General features: G+C 66.0%; 3 protein-coding genes across 5 annotated transcripts in view; 1 reads left to right on the top strand and 2 right to left on the bottom strand.

Moving 5' to 3' along the window:
- The first annotated feature begins 4065 nt into the window (after positions 1-4065).
- PERCC1 (proline and glutamate rich with coiled coil 1) lies at positions 4066-6420 on the top strand. Its single transcript, XM_006043758.3, has 2 exons — positions 4066-4340; positions 5564-6420. The coding sequence occupies exon 2, from the start codon at positions 5597-5599 to the stop codon at positions 6392-6394; it is 798 nt and encodes a 265-aa protein (XP_006043820.2). The 5' UTR covers positions 4066-4340; positions 5564-5596; the 3' UTR covers positions 6395-6420.
- Positions 6421-7154: 734 nt separating this feature from the next.
- Positions 7155-15901, bottom strand: CCDC154 (coiled-coil domain containing 154). The gene is made up of 17 exons (XM_044935847.1): positions 15768-15901; positions 15563-15710; positions 15106-15341; positions 14019-14249; positions 13741-13930; positions 13556-13602; positions 13161-13256; positions 12591-12714; positions 11004-11105; positions 10802-10930; positions 10453-10577; positions 9818-10160; positions 8818-8937; positions 8670-8746; positions 8192-8309; positions 7710-7796; positions 7155-7444 (listed from the first exon to the last, which is right to left on the bottom strand). The coding sequence occupies exons 1-17, from the start codon at positions 15899-15901 to the stop codon at positions 7166-7168; spliced, it is 2586 nt and encodes an 861-aa protein (XP_044791782.1). The 3' UTR covers positions 7155-7165.
- Positions 15891-19999, bottom strand: part of CLCN7 (chloride voltage-gated channel 7) — a 20288-nt gene continuing 16179 nt past the window's right edge. For all 3 annotated transcript variants that reach the window (XM_025275573.2, XM_025275572.2, XM_025275574.2), the window contains 9 exons: positions 19801-19970; positions 18894-18945; positions 18605-18732; positions 18421-18506; positions 18196-18325; positions 17599-17658; positions 17327-17503; positions 17163-17243; positions 15891-17029 (listed from right to left, as the gene is read on the bottom strand). In XM_025275573.2, the coding sequence (XP_025131358.1) occupies positions 16943-17029; positions 17163-17243; positions 17327-17503; positions 17599-17658; positions 18196-18325; positions 18421-18506; positions 18605-18732; positions 18894-18945; positions 19801-19970 (971 nt within the window). In that variant the 3' untranslated portion in view covers positions 15891-16942. The remainder of the gene's footprint in view (positions 17030-17162; positions 17244-17326; positions 17504-17598; positions 17659-18195; positions 18326-18420; positions 18507-18604; positions 18733-18893; positions 18946-19800; positions 19971-19999) is intronic.

The raw sequence follows: 19999 nt of genomic DNA, 5'->3' as shown, positions 1-19999 counted from the left end.
AGCAAATCCACATGTCCTCTGTGCCCAAGTCCTGCTGGCCGGGTCTCCATTCTAGGTGAAGGCATGATGCAAAGGACACAGGGTCCTGTGGAGTCAGCAGGCCCTGATCTCTGGGAGCTGGTCTGGGGCTCAGAGCTCGGCTCTCCCATGGGACAGAAACAACTTCAGAGAACATCCGTGTTGGACCAGGGCACTCCATGACCACGGTGGCTCAAGACAATCATGTCTGAACACAGACAAGACATGGACGTGGCCCAAACCTCAAAAAAAGACCAAATACCCGCTTCCTGGCTAATGGGAGGGACTCTGGTCATTCACCAGCCATGGCTGTCCTCCTTCTGGACAAGATGTATTAAGATGCTATACTAGGGACTCCCCTGGTGGTTCCGTGGTTAAGAATCTCCCTTCCAATGCAGGGGATGTGGGTTCAAACCCTGGCCGGGAACTAAGTTCATACATACTGGGAGGCAACTACTGAGCCCATGCACTCTAGAGCCTGTGCTCCGCAAGAAGAGAAGCGGCTGCAAGGAGAAGCCCGAGCACCGCGATGGAGAGTTGTCCTCACTCTCAACAACGAGAGGAAGCCCGCGAGCAGTGAGGAGCCTGTGTACCACAACAGAGACCCAGCGCAGCTAAAAAGAAATACAACTTTTAAGTGATGCTACACTGGACTGAACAATGTTCTTCCAAATTCTGTCCCCCCAGAGCCCACCACATGATCCCTATTTGGAAAGGTCTTTGTGGATGTAATTAGTTAAAACTATGTCATATTGGATGGGGCTTCCCAGGCGGCACTAGTGGTAAAGAACCCACCTGCCCATGCAGGAGATGCAAGAGATGCGGGTTCGATTTCTGGGTCAGGAAGATCCCTTGGACAAGGGAATGGCTACCCACTCTAATATTCTTGTCTGGAGAATCCCACGGGCAGAGGAGCCTGGCGGGCTACAGTCCATGGGATCACAAAGAGTCAGACATGACTGAAGCAACTTAGCACCTACGTATGCATATCATATTGGATAGGGTGGGCCCTAAATGGCGTCCTTATAAGAGGAGAAAAGACCCGGAGACACGTGGGGAGAAGGCCATGCCAAGAGGTGGGTGGAGACTGGAGTGATGGAGCCAAGAGCTGAGGAGCTGGGAGGATCCCGGCTGCAACAGAAGCTTAAAGAAAGCCCTGGAGGAGTTTCTTCCTCAGAGTCGTCATGGTTTCAGATACCTGGCCTTTGGAACTGTGAGAAAGGAACTCTGTTGTTTTAAGTGCCCCCGCCGGGCTTTGTTGGTGGTACTTTGTTACAGCAGACCCTGGAGACTCACAGCCCCCAGAGCACAGCCCCCACGAACCCGGCTGAGCCCAGAGCCCTTTGTTAAGCCCCGCCTCCCGAGACACCTGCACTGCGGCCGTGAGCTCTCCCTGCTGAAATCCACTTGTTCAGTGACACGTGCGTCCCTTCCGGCCTCTGGCTGGAGAGTGACAGCAGCCCCAAGTGCTGGGGTTTGCTTGACTCTCTGATGCAGGGGAGCCCCAACGGGAAAAGCCACAACCAGATGCTCCTGGGGCCACCCCCAGAGCGTCTCCAGGACCCTCCCCTTCCTGACCCCAGCAATCTTGGCAGGGCGCTGGGTGACAGGTTCCCCACACTGGCAGCGATGCCCCCGCCCCCCCGGGGCATAAACCAACACCTCAGCCTTCATTATCTCAAAGCACACACAGAGCAACTTCACACAGGCCTAATGCTCCACTAATGGGAGGGAGGCTGCCGCCCAGTGTGCCCGATGACGGGAGTAATTTACTGTAGCGCCACTTGAGAGCTGACATATTGGACCTATTGATTTTCCCTGGGAAGATCAATACAGGGTGCGTGGGGACAGGCAGGGCCACCACCTTTGGAAAAGCAGAGCCTGTCTCCGGGTGGTCGAGGCCTGAGAGCAGAGGTGGGGGCAGGTGGGCACAGAGCTGTGAAGGCCCCACGCTGCGCATGAGGGGGACCGGCTGGGAGCAGGCGCTGGGGGGCATGGCAGCCTGAGTGTCTTGGCCCCCGGCCCACTCAGGGGCCCCAAGGGTCAGGGGGCTTGGAGGCCACTCCATTCCTTGGCTTGAGGCCCCTCCCCCTTTCAAAGCCAGCTGGGCCCCTCTGCTTCTGTCGCCTCGTGTCCGCTCACCCAGAGCTTGGCCCCTCCGCCTTCCCTCTGAATCACGGCCCGTGGGGTAACCTAGGGCCGTCTCCCATCTCGGGGTCCTCCGCTCAGTCAGCCCCGCTGGGTCCCTCTGCCAGGTGAGGTGATGGAAATTTCCAGGGCGAGGGGATGGGCATCCTTGCCAGGCCGTCCCTGCTGCTGGAGTGCCTTCACTGCCCCCTCAGTGCCCGCAGACCCCCTCCTTCATGAAGCCCCCCCTCTGGCCACACTGCAGGACCTTCTCCAGGGCAGGGCTGCACCTCACCTTCGTCAGCCCGGCCCCCCCCAGGCAGGGGCCCGGCACAGGCGAGGGCTGGAGACTGACCCACAGGCCCTCCTGGGGCCTCCACCCAGATTGCACTGCCCTCACCACCCTGCAGGGCTGACCCAGTCGCCTAGCCGGACTCCAGCCCCTCCCCAGGCCCGGGCCCTGGTTGTTTCCGATAGGGAACTGCAGCTGGGGTCCGGGCAGATGCTGGGGTCCAGGCCTGGGTCGGTCACGGAGGGTACTCCTTGGGGCTGTGTCTGGGCAGAGAGGGACCCTGGAGTCCCAGCCACCCTGGGCAGCCACTGGACCCCATGCCACAGCTTCCCTTGGCTGCTGTGAAGACCCCTGCGGGGCGGGTCACCGGCCTGGCCTGGGGGCGGGTCGCGTCCCTAGGGTAGAACTTCGCATTTCCTGTCATTCCCCCAGAAGCCGAAGCTGGTCCTGAAGGCAGGCGTTGGACCTTCCAGGTGGCAGAGAAGTGACTGGCAGCTTTCAGCGGGGCAAGTCCCCCCACAGTCCCCACTAGGACCCCCGTGGGATGGGAAGGGAGCAGCCCCCTTGCAGAGGGCAGTGGAGCCTGGAGCTGAAGGGCCCAGGGAGGGGGTGGACAGGTAAGGCCCGCAGCCGGGGGCCGGGCACATGCCAGGTTGGGAGGGGCTGCTGTCCTGTGCTGAGAACCTGGCCCCCAAGCAGCGGTGGCTTTGGGAGACCCCCAGCCAGCACTGGGCGTGCTGTCTGGGAGGAAAGCACCCAGCTACGCCCACGCGTGGTGGGTGACGAGGCAGAACAGTGTCCCCCAAACCGTGTCCACATGGACCTCAGAAGGGAACCTCACGTGGAAGGAGAGTCAGCGGGGCGAGGTCAGAGGGACTGGAGTGGTCCTCAGTCCTGGGACAGGTGTTCTCGAAAGAGCAGGGAAACTCGGACATGACACAGGGTGGGGTGGGGCGGCCCTGCGATGAGCGGAGGCTGGGAGGCTGGGAGCCTGGGGTCAGGAGGGAGCGGCACAGGTGGGCTCCCCGCTAGAGCCTCGGGCAGGACCTTTCACTCCAGGCTTCTGGCCTCCAGGGCTGTGAGAGGCTCCCCAGCTCTGCGCAGCCCCCTGGTTTGCTGGGAACCGGCTGGGCGGCCCCAGATGCAAGGGCAGCAGCACATGGAGGGGGCAGGGAGGACGGTCCGCGAAGATGCTGGGGTCCGGGCCTGGCTCCTGGCCGGGGGTTGGCGGGGTCCAGGCCTTCTGGGGTCCTGCTTGTGGTGTCGACTGTAACCGCCCTGGAGACGCGGGGAGGACACCCCTGGGCGGGACCCCCGGGGCTGGAGGGGCTACCACGTCCCTCAGAGGAGGACCCAGATGCCAGAGAAGCAGGTGCCAAGGGTGACGCCCTGGGGGTGGCGGGGGTTCCTCGGGGTTTGCCGCATGTGCACCTGCTGCTCTGGAGCGGTGGGAGGTGGCAGGAGCAGCCTGGCTGGTGGTCCCTGGCCCTCCTGCGCATTCAGGGCTGCTGCTGGCCCACAGCCTGCTCACCCAGGACGCTGCGGAGGCAGGATGTCCTCTAGAGAAGGCTACTCCAGAAGTCAAAATAGCATGAAATTTAATTTTCCGCCTATTTGACAAGGCTGGGTCTGGGCCCCAATCAGCAGCTGAGATAAGGGTCCTCGGCCGGGTGTGAGCCAGCTGGGCGAGCGGCAAACACTCCACCGTCCCCGGGCAGGCTGAGGCTCCCCCCGCGGGGCCCTGGTTGCCGGGCGCTAAAGCAAACGGGCTCTATTTGCCCAGTCTGCGATGACAATGCAGTCATCAAATATTTGCTGGCCTGGCCGGCCACGGAGCTCGGCTATAAACGCTTGAGCCCAGGTGGAGGTGGGCCTGCCCAGCGGGAGCTGCAGGCTGCGGCAGGTAGGAGCCAGGCTGGGTGGCGGGTGGGCGCGGGTGGCAGAAGAAGGCTGTGGGCTCCTCTGCCCAGGTGGTCTCTGCAGACCATCCACCCACGGGGAGGGGTCACCAGCAGGGTGGGGAGGGCTGAGTCATTGAGGACAAAACCAGGCCAGGGGGAGACAGGACATCTGAGGCTCAGCTCCCCACCAGTGGCCATCTGTACCCCAACACTGGGGCCACGGGACACCCAGGCGGGGAAGAGAGACCCCAGAACTGTGAGCAGACAGCAGGGGCAGGGGGCAGCGGAGGGGAGCTCCCCTGACTCCGACTCCTCTCCCCTCCCCCACACACAGCGTAGTTTCCTGAAGCTGGGACCCCCTCCCTCTCTGAACCCCCTTTCCTTTCTTCCTACCCCCTGCCAGGGCACCCACCAGGAGGCCTCTTGGCCAAGGGTTGGCCCACCTGCCTCCCTGAAGCAGAGGAGCTTGGCCTGTCCCGGGGTGGGGGCCTCCCACATTCATAATCAGCTCCGTGCACCCCCCCACCCCGCCTGCAGCCCCCCTTGGCTTGCAACCTGTCAGTGATTTGCCCAGTCCTGCCTGCACCACCTCCCCACACCTAGCCTCAGGCTAGGGACACTCGAGGTGACCCCGACCCAGAGAGCACAGGGAAGCCTGGGGTGGTGGGGGTGGAGAAATGGCTCTGCCTTCCCCCAAAGGCCCCCCAGAGTCACCCTCACAGCCCCTGAAGCCCCCAGACTTCAAGGGACAGAACAGCTGGGTCAAGGTGGCCAGGCCCGGCCTCCTGGGCTCAGCACTGGCACCTCAGGGATGGGGGGACCCTGTCAACCACAGACACTCGTGGGGGCCGCCAAAGGGGTCCCCCGCTCCCACCCCGCCCCGGGGCAGACGCCGCGTCAGCCAGCCTGTGTGTCAGGGGCCACAGCGACCCTGCGCTGCGGCAGTGCTCTGCTCTCCAGACCCCAAAGCCACCCGCAGCCCAGCCCAGCGGGCTCCGTGCCCCCTGGCCCGCTCCCGTCTCCGAGGCGCTGTTTCAGTGGCACTGTCGCCAGGCCCCCAGCCCCCTCCCGCCGCGCCCACCCGCCCGCGGGCCACCACCTCGTCTCTCCCCAGACATCAGCCGTCCCTGGGCTCGGCGCCCGCCCCAAGCCTGCAGTGGCCGTTCCCCTAGCGGGGCTGGGGTCCCCGACGGCTACCCTGTCCCCTCTCTGCCTCCCTCCACAGCTGGAACTCGCTGCCCTGACACTCCAGGAGGAGATGGCCGCGGGGGTCATCCGGCCGCTCTGTGACTTCCGGCTGCCCCTGCCGGCCCTCCAGCCCTTCCTGTCCCAAGTCCCGGAGCCCCCAGACACTTCCGAGGAGGAGGAGGGGGAGGAGGAGGAGGAGCTGGAGGCCGAGGGGCCAGAGGGCCACAGCCCGAACTCCTGCAGCCCAGGCTGGGCCCCCGAAGTGCCCCCCCTGGACCCCAGCAGCCCGGAGACGCCGCTGCAGCTGCTGCGGTTCTCAGAGCTCATCAGCGGCGACATCCAGCGGTACTTCGGCCGCAAGGACCGGGGGCAGGACCCCGACGCCTGTGACATCTACGCTGACAGCCGCCCGGCCAGCAGCTTGGCCAGGGAGCTCTCCTGCGCCGATCTGGTGCGCCCAGCCCGCAGCGCCCCCCCAGAAAACCGTGAGGCCACCGAGCCCGGGGGCTGCTCCCCGGGGTGCCCCGAGGGGCAGGCGCACGGGCCAGGCCTTGGTAGGGATGGGCCACCGCTGCTGGGGCCCCTGGCCGAGCTCTTCGACTATGGGCTGCGGCAGTGCTCTGGTGCCCGGGCAGTGAGTGGGCGGCGACTCAGGCTGGAGCGCAAGTACGGCCACATCACCCCAATGACCCAGAGGAAGCTGCCCCCATCCTTCTGGAGGGAGCCGGCACCCAGCCCCCTGGGCCTGCTGCACCCTGGCACTCCCGACTTCAGTGACCTGCTGGCCAGCTGGTCGGCAGAGGCCGGGTCCGAGCTGCTGGGCACGGGGGCCCCGGGCCTGGAGGGGGTGCAGCTGGCCGAGGCCTAGTGATCACTCAAGGGTCAGTGGGAGTGAACCGAGGGCTCCAGGCATCCGGACTCACCTTCCTGCTGAACTGGATGAGCCAGGGAACCCCAGCCACGGCGGCCACCAGGACTTGGACCAGCTCAGGTCGGGGCTCCCCAGGCCAGGGCAGGGGTGGGCCGGAGCTACCCAGGGGCTCTGCCCACAGGAGGGAGGGCGGGGCAGGAGCTGCAGCCCCTCAGAGGTGGGGGCTTGAGTCCACATGCTGTGGGTGAGTCCCATGTCCCACAGGCCAGCCCCCAAGGTTCCAGCCAGCGGTGTAGGGCCACCCACTGCACTGCCCGCTCGGCTAGCCCCAGGGTGGCCCCTCCTTGTGGTGCCCACGGCAGGCCAAGGCCAGCTACTGGGCCGAGGGCTTTCTGGTAGTGCGGGAAGTGGGCGCCGTCTCAGTGTGGAGCGAAGGCCCAGTGGGGCGCAGTGCTGTGGGCAGGAGGCCCTGGGGAGCTGTGGGGCCTGGGCTTGGTGGCTCTGGCTGGAACAGGGGTTCTGGGAGTCTCAGAAAGACCCTGTTGGTCTTTTCTCTGCCCAGGGCCTCCTGCCCGCCCCTGGGAGGGAACTCTGGACTCTCACAGGAATGGGGCGGGCACGTTTATTTCTGGGGAACAGGCAGGGACGAGAGTCGGCGGGCAGGCGTCTTGCCTAGGGGCTTCTCCAAGGCCGCGCTCCTGGACGTCTGCCAGGCTGCCAGGTTCACGAGAGCCGCCTTCCACTGTAGCCACCTGCCCGAGACACAGCTCACGCCCGGGGCCCACCTCCATCCCCTGCCCTGCGGCCTCCCCTGAACCCGGACCTGCAGGCGCTCTGGAAGGCGGCTCCCGCTGCCCACCTCATGGCCTGATACACGCCCCAGCGATTCACGGGGACCACGTCGTTGGGGGCCATGTCCTTGATGAAGAGCTGCTGCCGCCCCAGGGACGTGGGGCCCCTCCTGCCGCTCAGCGTCGGGGCCCAGGGGCCCTCCTCGCTCCACAGGCGCAGCACGCTCTCCTGCAGGGTGGCCATTGCCTCCGTGCGCTGTGGACGCGGGAGTCAGACCAGACGGGGGCCTGCCAGCAGGGATTATCTCCCTCTGGACAAACCCGGGCCTTATCTGCCAGGAAACGTGGCTTGGGCCAGACACGCAGACAGACAAACGGCTGCGCAGAGAGGAGTGCTAGGAGGTGGCCGGGTTGGGGGTGGTGAGGGCAGCAGGGTGTCAGGCCCCGCACAGAGGAAGGCACGGGCGGCCCCCCTGCAGGCCTGGGGGGCAGGAGCAGCCAGCGCAGGGGCCGCCTCTCACCAGCTTGGTTTCTGTATTAAACTTGAGATTCTGGATGGTCTTGTTGTCCTGGATGCTGGTTTCCAATTTCATCATTTGGTTCTGAAACTAAACACGGCCCCCCATTCGTGGTTATGGACGCAGGGAGTCTGCAGCCCCAGGGGGCAGCCCCACCCCAGCCATTCGGGGCAGAGGCTCTCCCACAAGAGGATCCTGGCCCCTGCGTGGAAGCTGGGAGCATCATCTGCCCAGTGACAAGGCGGGACTCGGCAGTTCTCAGGGCCCTCTCTCCCCTGTGACCGTGGACGTGCCCCAGCATCCGAGGGTCCATGTGGGAGCCCCCGCTGGTACTCTCAGAGGCCGAGGTGTGCAGAGCCAGCAGCGGGACGGCTGGTTCCATGGGCCTTGCCCCACCCGCCAGCGGTGTCCTGGATCTGAGCCTCCCTGGTAGGGGGAGGTCTGTGTGGCCCCTGTCCCCACCAAGTGTGCCAGGCCCTGGGTACCGTGGCCAGCTTGCCCTGGATCTCGGCGATCTTGCGCCCAGGGTTGCCCTCTCTGAGCAGCTGCACAGAGGACAGCAGGGCAGCCAGCTCCTGCCTCACGGCCTCGACCGCCAGCTCTCTGTGGGCACAGATGTGGGGCTGCTGGGCTCTGGGAGGGCCTGCGGGGGTGCACAGGGCGGTGGACGGAGGAGGCCCTGGGTGGGGCAGGGGCGCTCAGCCTTGCCACCTCTTTGGTGGGCACTGGGGGTCCCAGGAGGTGATGGTGGAAGGCAACCCCCAGAAGGACCCAAGCCCAAAGCTGGGCCAGGTGGGGCTGGGAAGGGCTCGGGGCAGCCACAGAGGCGGGGGCTTGGGGAGGACGCCTACCATCAGGAGGCCCGGGAGGCTGCAGGTGGTGCTAAGAGAACTGTGCCCTGCTTGGGGGGGTGGGCAGCCCCACCCCAAAGGCCCTCCTGGCCGTGTCGGAGCCGGGCCTCACCTGGCTGTGGCCTCAGCAGAGATCTTGCAGTCCGAGTCACTCTTGTGAAGCACACACTTGTCGGTGACAGCCTCTATCTGAAACATGGAGTGGGCGGGCAGCTACGGGTGGGCACGGCAGGAGGGGAGTCCGCCAGGCCCACACCCACCTGCTGGGGCAGCCGGTCCACTCGTTCCTGCACCTCCCGCAGGTGCGCCTCCGCCTCCTCTCGACACTGCGTCAGGCCTTCCCGCCACCGCTGCTCTGCAACCTCCCACTCATTCTGTGTCTGAGAGGGGGGCACCAGTGAGGGCTGGAGCCCAGCAGGAGGGGTAGGGGGGACGGGCGGACAGACGGACATGGAGAGGGAGGGGGACGGGCGGACAGACGGACATGTAGCCAGACCCGACACGGTCACCCCCACACAGCAGAGGTCCTAGAGGGTCTGGGGCACCTGCCTCAGGTCTGAGCAGGTCCATGCTAACTGGACACAGCCTGGCCTGGCACACGGCGGACCGGGCTCCCTGCCCCAGTGGCCCACAAGCCTGTGCAGACAGGGACTGAAAACAGGCGCCCGCCCCACCACCAAAGGGTGATCATGTGTGCACACGTGTGTTCACAGCAGGACTGAGGGCATCAAAAGGGCAGCAGCTCAGTGCCCATCAGCGGACAGATGGATAAGCTGCGGTCTGTCCACGGTGAGATGTCACAGCCAAGAAAAGGAGGCGCGTGCTGATGCACAGCACGGATGGACCCCAGACACGTGATGCTCAGTGAGAGATGCTCACAGAGGCCACAGGTTGTTCCGTCCCACTTATGTGAAACGTCCAGAGCAGGCAGATCCACAGACAGGAAGCAGATCAGTGCTTGCCTGGGGCTGGGAGTGTCCACGGACACACGGGGTTTCCTTCAGAGAGGAAGGAAAGGTTCTAGAAGTGAGCATGGTAGTGCTTGTACAGCTCCGAACGCACAAAGAACCACGGAATTACACACTCTGAAAAGGTGGACTGTTGTGTGCCCTGAACCTCAATAAAGCTGTTAGAAAAAGACAAAGAACCCCTGGGAGGAGGCTGCTGTGCTGGCCGCTCTGTGGAGCCCGTGTGCTCTGGGCCTGGGGCCGTGGGGCCAGTTGCCAGGGCGGCGGGGCCCCTCCTGCGTGGGATACTCGCCTCCCGCAGCCGCATGCTCAGCGTCTGCTCCTGCAGGTCCAGCCGCCAGCTCAGGGCCAGGAAGTGGTCACTCAGGTCCTTCACCTGCCTGACCAGCTCAGCCACGGACACCTCCAGGGCCTGGCTCTTCTCTCGGAGCTGCGGGGGGCGGGGCTGAGTGTGCTGCCCGCCTGGAAGGGGGACCCTGTGAGCCCGCCCCCCGCCCAGCGGCCTCACCAGCTCCAGGGCGCCGTGCGTCTCCTGCTGGGCCAGCTCGCCGGCCAGCTGCATGGCCTCCAGGTTCTCCTGCAGGTAGGTGGCCAGCTCCCCAGCCCGGCTGTCTTCTAACTGCCCCTTGGCATCCCTGGGGGTGGGTGCCACTGAGAAAGACTGACCTCCAGCCAAGGCTGGCCCCCACCCTGGGCACTGGACTAGGGCCACTGGCTTCAGAGCCTTCCAGGAGGCCCCAGGGATGAGATGATGGGTGTCATCCCAGGGGCCACTAGACTGGGCTGTGTCCACCGCTACCACTCAGAGCACCCTGCGAAGCAGGCTGGGGTGTTGAGGGGAGCCCCCACTATAAGGCCGCCCCTCTGCCCTGGGGCACCGTGCTAGGAGGACACCTGCCCTGCCTGAGGGCCTGCTCGGACACCCACCAGGCCTTCTGCTCAGCCAGGAGGACGCGGTTGAGCGACACCTGGTTCTGCTGCACGAACTCGGTCAGCTGGACCACGGCCTTGTCCAGGCCCCGGCACTGCTCCAGGAGGTGGCACTCTTCCTGCTGCCGGGTGGAGGGGGCCTGGCACACTGCCCGCCTGGTGCTGCCCCCACAGGGCCCACATGTGCCATGCCACCCACCTGGCCTCTCCATCACCCCCCTGGCACTGCCCGTCCCCCTCACCTGGGCCTGCGCCTCCCTGCTACCTGGCAACGTCCCCACCCTCCTTGCCTAGCACCACCCCCCCACCTGGTACCACCCCTCCCCCGGCCCTGCCCCTCCCCCACCTGGCACTGCCCCTGCAGGGCCCGCACACGCTCCGTGTCCAGCTCCTGCAGCTGCCGCCACCTGCACTCCAGCTCCTCCCGCAGGGCGCTCTCCGCCCGCAGCCGCGCACTCTCCGAGGCCTTCATCCTCTGCAGTGGCCAGTGGCCATGAGCCTGGGGCGTAGGGGGCATGGCCGCACCCCCTCCCCCTGCAGGGGCCTACCTTCTCCAAGGCCAGGAAGCTCTTCTGCAGGAAGCTGCACAGCCTGGCCTCCCTCTTGAGGAAGCGGAGGCTCATCTCCTCCCCCAGCTTGGTCATCTGGGCCTGCGGGCGGGGTCCATGTGGTCGCCATGGCCATGGGCATCCCCCACGTCCGCCCCCTCGCCCACAGTGCCATGCTGTGCTCTCTCTGCCCAGCCTTCTCTGTCGAAGGCAGCCCTGGTCCCCACACCTGCAGGGCCGGGCCCGTCACACCCTCCAGAGGATGGCAGGTGGGCAGGCGGGGCCCTGGTCCCCAAGGGCTATGAAGGAGCCCAGGACACACGTGGTCCCCACAGTGACCCCCAGACCCCCGGGCCAAGGGACACTGCAGACCAGCCACCGATCCCACCCCTGCCAGGAGCTTGGTGTCCGTTTGAGCATGGGCGCACACACGCAAACACATGTACACACACACATTCGCTCGTACACTGCCTGCCCTTGCCCCCGGGCCCAGGGAGGAGGCCCTTCCCCTTTCTCCCTCCATTGTTCCCTTCCTGTCTTGCCAGGGGTCTGGGTGCAGCCCTGCTCAGCGCTGCCCCCCGACACGCCCACAGGCACGAGGCACCCTCTCCTTTTAAGGCCGGGAGGGCCGCCCCCAGTCCAGGGCAGGCGTGCCTGGCCTGCATGTGCCTCCCCGCCCCATGCAGGCTGACCTAGAGCCGGGCTCAGCTGCTTCTGTAAAGAACCAAGAGGCAGAGATTCGGGTCGATGGGCCCAGGGTCTCTGTCACAACCCTCCAGCTTCGTGGCTCCTGCGCCAGAGCAGCCGTGGGCAACAGTAGACAGATGACCACAGGCCGAGGAGCCCACTCAGTGCCCCAGGGCGCACTAGGGGGGCGGTGGGCCAGCCGGGCATGGGGAACCCTGGGCCCTGACACTGCCCGGAGCTCCTGTCTGTCGATGGGGCCGGCACACTGCCTTCCCACAGGGCCGCGCGGGGGCAGCAGGCAGCGGGGCAGCTGAGCTATGCAGGCAGCAGCTGGGGACGTGGTGCAGGGCCTGGTCTCTATTTGCAGAGCTGCAGAGGCTAGGCCAGAGGTGCACGGCCCCAGCCCCGCCTTCTAGGCCACGCGCACTGGCCCAGCAGCGGGCCCACAGGGATATGCATGTCCATGTGCGGGGGTGGAGGGTGGGGAAGGGCCTCAGGGTATGAGCTTCTGTTTCTGGATCCAGGGGCTGGTCCCTTGGGACAGGGAGGTGCTTTTGATGGACTTTCTGTGGGGGAGGAAGTGCTCTGTCTCATGGCCGTGGCCGTGGCCGTGGCAGTAGGCGCTGGCCACAGGTGGCCACAAGGCACTGTGGCCTGGCTCGTATGACCAAGGAGCCGACATGCAGAGACCCCCATGGCCAGTGGCCACCACAGTGCACAGCGTGGGTCTTGGGGGTTGGCCCAGGTCCAAACACATGGACAGAACCAAAAGGAGAGCCGGGGAAAGGAAGAGCCCGCTGGCAGAGGAGACGCCAGCTGGGAGGGATCCAGTGTGGACCAGCTCACTGGCAGCTCGTCGGCTGCTCAGACGCCTGGGCCCGGCGTGGGCCTCCTGGGTACCTGCATCCTGGCCACCTCATGGTCCACCTTCTGGCCCGCCTCCTCCTGGCTCTTCTGCAGGGCCCCGCAGGCCACCTCGCGGTCCTGCTCCTCCTGCTTCAGCTTCCCAGTCAGCTCGGACAGCCTGGGGGTAATGGCTGCAGGTGACGGCAGCCCAGCCGGCTGGAGGGCCTTGGGGGCCCCAGGGATGTTGCGGGGGCCTGGACACCAAGTCCTTCTCAGGCCTGAGCCTGTATCCAGGGGGTGGAGACTGATCCATGGGCTGGCAGAGCAGGGGGTCTGACCCCGCCGGGGTAAACGCTCTCGAGAGGCCAGAAGCCCAGCGCGTGTCCGCTCCGCGCCCCCACTCCGGGATGGTAAGAGCTGGGCTCTCTGTGAGTGTGATGACGGCGGAGGGGTGGGGTGGGGACCCTGGGCTCAAGTCTCTTTTCCCCACAGAGTGTCCACAGGGGTTCTGAGGCCTCCTGTCAACCAGCAGCTTGGCACCCAGGGCGGGGGGACACCTGCCCTGCCATGGGACGCCCCCACGACCACTTATCAGGTCCAGAGACCACCTCCCGAGGGGCCCACCTGAGGCTGGCCTCCTGCTCGGCGCCCTTCCGCTCAGAGTCCTGGAGCGCCTGCTTCCTCCGGATCTGGGTTAGGGCCTCCCGGACTTCCACCAGCCTGGCACACAAGAGGCACATCTGCCTGGGGCCCCTCCCGGTGGCCAGGAGCAGGCTGGGCAGCCTTCAGGGTGGGGGCTTGGCCAAGCCTCAGCCCCCTTCCCGGGCTCCCGGGCTCCAGCAACCAGGCCTTCTGGAGAGGAGCTGCGGATGGATTTGCTAACCCGAGCAAGACGCCACATTGGAGGGAACCAAAGCCCGGGGCTGGGGCCCACGCTGGCCGGGCAGCAGCAGCTGCTTCCCCAAAGGCCCACTCTCTCCCCCAGGCCTGTTCTGTGAGTGGGGGGTATGGGGGGGTACCTCTTGTCCAGAGCCTGCATCTGGTTCTGCTGCTGTGGGCCAGGGAACTGCGAGGCGGAGACACGGGCTGAGTGCAGCCGGGGCCTCGGAGCCCGACCCCGGGGGTTGTCGGGGTGCTGGGCCTGGGCTGAGTGGGGCTCAGGTTCTGGGGAGATGCTGCCCCCAGGCCTCGGGACACGCCCCACCTGGACAGCCTCCTTCTCGGGGGCTGCAGCCACCCGCCGCGTCTCCAGCTGCAGCCTCTTCAGCTGTGTGTCCTGCAGCTGCAGGCAGGCCCGCAGCTGCAGCAGCTCCCGCAGTAGGCTCAGCGTGGCATGCTCGCAGCGGGCCCGGTGTCCCCGCAGGTACGCCACCTCACCCTGCAGGTCGGCTACCCTGGGGGGCGAGGAGCAGGCCGAGTCGGCCGTCTGTGTGGGGCGGTGGTACTGACCGCGAGGCTCCCTCGCCTGCCCCAGGGGCTCACCACTGCTCCAGCTGCTTCCAGCGCTTCGGGGTGCCCTGCTCCAGGTCGGAGGCGTCAGACTGCAGGTGACTGCACGCATCCTTCTCCGAGACCTCCTCCGGATTCAGAGGCTCGGGGCTGGCCAGCTCTTCCTCCAGGAGCCCCAGGTCCTCCGGGGCAACGGTGCTCAGCTGGGAGGGCGGCGAGGCCTCGGATGAGGGGCTGCTGTCTGTCCACTCTACAAGAAGGTGCCTTGGGGTTCGCCTTTAGGGCTGACCGGGGAGCTGCTCCCAGATGGACCCCAGACCCTGCCGCAGGCACCCGCTGCGCTCACCGTGGCTCATCCTGCTGGGCACACAGCGAGGCCCAGGGAGGGCTTGGATCCCGCCGTCCACACAGGAAGCTCAGGCTGAGAGAGGTCCAGGCCCTGCCTGAGGACACACAGCGTTGGACAGAAGCAGGACAGTGGCTGCCAGCCCGAGGCCGCCGGGGCTGTGAGGGGAGCCGGGGGTCCCACGGGACACAGAAGCTCTCACCCAGACAGTCCCCCTAGCTCCAGCCGCCACTCACAGCTTCACCTGCAGCCCTGCTTGTGGTCGGCCTGCTGCTAGGAGGCCTGGGCCTCACGCCCCGCGGCGGCCCAGAGCTGGACCCAGGGGTGAGGTTGAGGGGCGGGGGGGGGCACGGTGGGGAGTCAGAGCCGGAAGCTCCGGGGTCGGGGGAGCACGTGGGGCGCAAAGAGGCTGCCCCTGCCCTCACATCCCTCCTTTCAGGACAAAACCAAGGTTGGAGGACAGCGGGGCTCTGCCGGAACCTTCTCCTCAGCAGAACCTCCTGACTTTACGGCCCAACTGCCGGTGGAACCTGAGCCCTCAGCTTCCCCGTCCCAGCAAGGCCGCCCCAACTGCCCACTCTCGGATGGACCCGAAGGGACGCCCCTCTGCCCGTCGGGGGAGTGGCTGCCGGCCGCTGGGTCAGCCAGGGAACCCCTAGCCCGGTGGGAGGGGTGGCCTGGAAGCTATCACCCATCCTCTGGTCAGGGAGCCCAAGCGGGGAGGCTGGAGGCCAGGACCACACTCGGTGGGAGGGGTGGCCAGGCCAAGGGCACGGGGCCACAGGGGCGATGGGGCGAGGCCGGGGCAGGGCCACCTGGAGGGTGCAGCCGCAGAGCAGGCACAGCCCCGCGAGGAAGGGCAGGCCGAGCGGACCTGCAGTCCACTCAAAGGGGGTAACTAACACGCCGCCCAGCCCCTCGCTCGACGTCAATGCCCAGCGACTGGGGATGGCGCCCACGCTCTCCTTGCGTCTCAGCCTGCAGCCAGGTGCCGGGGGTGGGGGCCGCGTCTGGCGTCAGGCCTGTGTGGACACTCGGACCCCACACCCCACCCAGGTGGTCCCACTCCCACTGTTGCCAGACCTGCCCACGAGGGCTGTTGGGGGGCTTCCCTGTGACAAAGTGTGCCTGTGTCAAAGGCAACCCCTCTCCAGGGAGCCCAATGCCCTGCGGCCACATCACACACCCTGGAGGCTGGCAGGTGAGGGACAGAGTGGCTGAGGGGCCGCACCCTGACCAAGCAGCCGTAGCCTGGGGGCCCCCGAGTGTGGGGACCGGGGCCGCAGTCGGGAGGCAAGGGAGGGAAGATGGCCTTCTCCAAGGGCTCTGCGATGGTCCCAGGAATGTGGACGAGGATGTGGTGGCCGGGCCCACCCTCCCTGGAGCACGGGGTGGCCCCAGGCACTTGCCCATTCAGGGGTCTCTGAGTCCCTCACCTGCATCCCCAACTCAGGGGCGTCCCCACTGGGGTATCCCCCACCTCCACCCCTGTGAGCCAGTGAATCCTGGGTGCTGGATCAGGGTCCACACTGGGTGGGAACAAGGAGCTGACAACGATCATCAGTACCATTCCTTTATTTCTTCCATTCAGATCCCCACAATTGGACCCCCGTGCCCTCTAACGGAGGGCTTCCCCACCAGCAAGAGAGCCACCTTCTGAGGCCCCACCCCCTTGAAAGGGGCTGAAACACAGCTGGAATGCCCACCAACCCACCACAGAGCCATCCATGGCTGCCATCACAGAGTGGGCCAGGGACGCCAGTCCCTGCAGAAGAAAGGTCCAGTGGGGCCTCGGGGACACAGCATCCCAGCTCTGGGCCTGCCTGGCCTGGGAAGGGTGCGTCCCTGCTCTGGGCTCGCTGACTCATCCCAGAAAGCCCGTGCCCCCGATCCTGGAAGCAGAGCTGCTATAGCGTAGCATTCAGGGCCACTGGTGCGCCATGTGCCAAGAAGATCCGCCTTCCCAGCGGTGTCCACAAGGGCGTGGTGACAGAGGCATGGTTCGACTCGGGGGTCCAGGCCTGAAGAAGGGTCTCAGGTCTCCCCCTGGGCCCAGACCCCGGCGCAGGCCCCACTGCACTGAGGGGGGCGAGGCCAGGGCTGCAGAGGTGAGTCTAGGAGTCCGGCTCTGGGGTCTGCGCTCCAGGGTGGTCCTGCTCCCCAAGCCTTCGCCTCTGTGCCTCCAGTTCGGGTCTCTGTCCAGACCCAAAACCTGACGGCCACCAACCGAGCCGAGGCCCAAGGGCCAGGGCCAGGGGCGTCTGCTGCAGCCGCTGGCGGTGCTCAGGGCGCAGGCCTAGAAGCCAGCCCATCGTGGGGCTGCGGCACTCAGACCCACGGGCCCCCGTGCGCCGGCTGTCCCCTCGCACACGCAGACATGCGTGCTCACGGGCTTTGGGGAAGAAAACAGCAGTTGCACAGATTCCTGAAGAATCAGGAACAGGAGGCTGGGTGTGGGATCCCAGGGGTGAGGTTGGGGGAGGGAACACTGAGAACACAGAGCGTCCATGTGCGCCACACACGGGCCAGGCCATCCCCAACGTCTTGCGGTCGCTGGATCTGCTGCCAGGGAGTGAGGCAGGACCCTGGGGGAGGTGCAGGCCCCAGGGCCTCACGTCTGGGCCAGAGAGAGCTCCTCCAGGCCCCCCTTTCCAAGCCGATACCTGGCCAGATCCTTCCTGGTCACCAGCCCGACCACCTGAGAAGCAAAGCCGGGTCATGAGGTCCAGCGTTCCCTCTATGGATGCCCCTGCCCTGCATGCATGGGATGGCACAGCCTGGGGGAGCCCTGGGGGTGGGCAGGCAGGCCAGGGGCAGTGGGCCCCCCTCACCTGATTGCAATTGTCCACCACAACCAGGTGCCGGAGGCCCAGGGCCCGGAACAGCTTGAACACCCGTGGGAGCGACGCCTCCTGCAACATGGACACGGCCTCAGCTCACCCGCCAGACCCGCCCCACCCGGGAGGGGACGGGGCAGGATACCCCCCAGCAGTACCTGGGGCACCGTGTAGGGCGAGGGGTTCATGAACTCGGACAGGTCCATGGTGCACTCCCGCTCATCCTGCGACACGTGGATGGACTGGATTGGGGGGAAGCGTGGGTAGGCGTCGCGGAAGTCCTTCAGCCGCAGCCGGCGTCGCAGCAGGCCCATGCTGGAGCGCTCCACGAACACCTGCGGGAGGTAGGGTGGACGGTGGGGCGGGCACTGGGCGCTGGAGGCTCAGAGCCCAGGGCCCCGCCTGGCTCCTGGGCCACCTGATGGCCTACCTTGTGCTTGAGCAGGACGATGAGCTGAGAGCGCAGGATCAAGCCCTGGAGCCGAGCTGGCTGCACAAGAGATGCCTCATCTGCAGGAGCCCTGGGACGCACCCGCCCATCTGGGCCACTGGCCGCCAGCGCCAAGACAGCAGGGGGCTCCAGCCAGGCTCCCGGGTGATGCCGGCAGCCCTCGAGCACTAGCCACGCAGCAGGCACGTCCCCAGGCAGTCTTGCTGGTCCCCAAATGCCCAGGAGGCGGCAGGACCCAAACCATGAGGTGCCGAGAGGTCATTGTGTTAGTGTGGGCACGAAGCAGACTCTGGCCCCTGGCCCAGATGCCAGAGGCAGCGTGGCTGCATGTCCTGTCAGGACCCTGACAATCAGCCCTGACTCCTCGGCTGGGGTGCAGCCTGAGGTGGGACCACAAGACGCTGGGGCGCTTCAGTAACCACCACACCACGAGAACTTCTCTCACGGGCAAAGCGGTGTGAGCAGAGGATTCTTCCAGAAACCCCAGAGCAAGATGCCCACCTTCACAGAAGCCCGGCCCTACTCGCCGCCCTGGTCAGCACAGGTGTCGGCCTGGCCTTCCACGGGGCTCGATACCTGCGTGCCGTCAGCGTCCTCCACCACGGGGAAGCCGTTGTGGTTGGATGCCGTGCTGCTCAGCACGTCCACGATGACGCCCACCTTCTCCCTCCTCCGCAGGCAGGTGACCGGCGTGCTCATCACCTCCCTGGGGAAGAGCCACGCTGTGACCCACCATGTGGCTGACGAAGCCACCCAGGGCGTCCAGCACCCGCCCAGCCTGCGGGCCTTCCCGGAGGGTACCTGGCGGTGAGTGAGTGCGAGGTGACAGGGGCCTCCCAGTGCAAGAAGGGCACGCTCTGCAGCTGGATGTGCATGTCGTACAGGCCCTGGGGAGAGTGGGCAGGGCCATGCACAAGGCTGCTGGGGACCACCCCCACGGGCCTGCCCTCGCCGCAGCTGCCGACCCCCAGTACCGCTGCCGAACCTCGATGAAGACGTCCCCCACGATCTTGGCGGTCATGAGCACCAGCATGATGGGGAAGCCGTAGGTCACGTTGCTGGTGGCCTCCATCATGATGACCGTCAGGCTCAGTGTCATCCTCACGATCCCACCTGCCCGGGGGAGGGGGAGAGGGAGACTGGGCGGGTGGGGCAGCAGCCCCACGGTCCCCTGTGCAGCACCCCGCTGTCCATCCAACCTGCGGCCTGGCCCCTAGGAAGCACCAGATGGGTGGGGGGGTGGGGGGGATGCCCACGTGGTAGCCAGAACTCACCCAGCTGGGCAGCAGCTCCCATTAGAGCGTACTTGCCAGGGTCCGCCCAGACCTGCAGGGAAGACACGGGATGCTGGGGGGCATGGTAGCCCCGACCCAAACCCACCCAGGCCGCACTGACCGCACTGCCCAGGCGCGAGCGTCACCTGAGTCTGAACACGCTCACTGTGACCTCAGGGACAAGTGAACCTGGCCGCCTGAGAGACAGGCATGCGCTATGCTGGGGCGGGGCCAGGTGCGGGCAGGAGTCTACGCACAAACACCTGGGCCACACCAGGAAGCGTAGAAAGGAGTGAAAAGCCAACTCGCACTACTGCATGGGCGAGCCGTGAAAACACAACGCTCACGATGGCCCGCCTGTGCAGACGGATAGCCGCAATAGCCAGCAGAGGCATGTCCACGGAGGCAGAAAGCGGACTAGGGCTGCAGGGTCCAGGGACACAAACGGGACTGCCTAGCGCAGACAGCTGTCCTTCTGGGGTAACAAGAACATTCTGAACTCGGTGGTGGTCGTGGTCATACAACTCTACGACACGCTGAGGAGCTGCCCAGCCACTCACTTCCACAAGGCAGGAGTTTACGGTATGAAAGTCACCGTAACGAAAGCCAAAACCGTGCCTGGAAGGAAACTTGGGCCACACGACTCAAACCTGGTGAGGGAAGACTCACTGTACCCCTCTGATGGCTTTTTAAGGTTTTGTCTGAACCACCGCAATACAGCTGGAAGGCCCACAGGCTGAAGGCCAAGCCACCCGGGGAGGCAAGTGGGAGGTGAGCAGGAGGCATCGCCAGGGCTGAGGCCTGAGCTCCAACCCCCAGGCCCCGCCCCCCCCAACTGTGGGCTCCTGGGCCCGCCATGCTCTCCCAGAGCACTGGCCCAGCTGTGGCCTGGAGGACCCACACTCACCGCGGCCCCCGTGATGTAGGACAGGGAGATGCCGAACAGCCGGCCCCAGGCAGCCCCAATGAGGAGGGACGGAATGAAGACGCCGGCTGACACCGTGAGCCCGTAGGTCCAGCAGGCCAGGAAGAAGTAGACCAGGGTGAACAAGCCGAGCGTCATGGGGTTGTAGGAGCCTGCGGACAAGGCGCTAGCCAGGGCCTGC

Source organism: Bubalus bubalis, chromosome 24 (genome assembly GCF_019923935.1).
Source record: "Bubalus bubalis isolate 160015118507 breed Murrah chromosome 24, NDDB_SH_1, whole genome shotgun sequence".
Taxonomy (NCBI): domain Eukaryota; kingdom Metazoa; phylum Chordata; class Mammalia; order Artiodactyla; family Bovidae; genus Bubalus; species Bubalus bubalis.
This window is presented reverse-complemented; position numbering and strand designations above follow the sequence as displayed.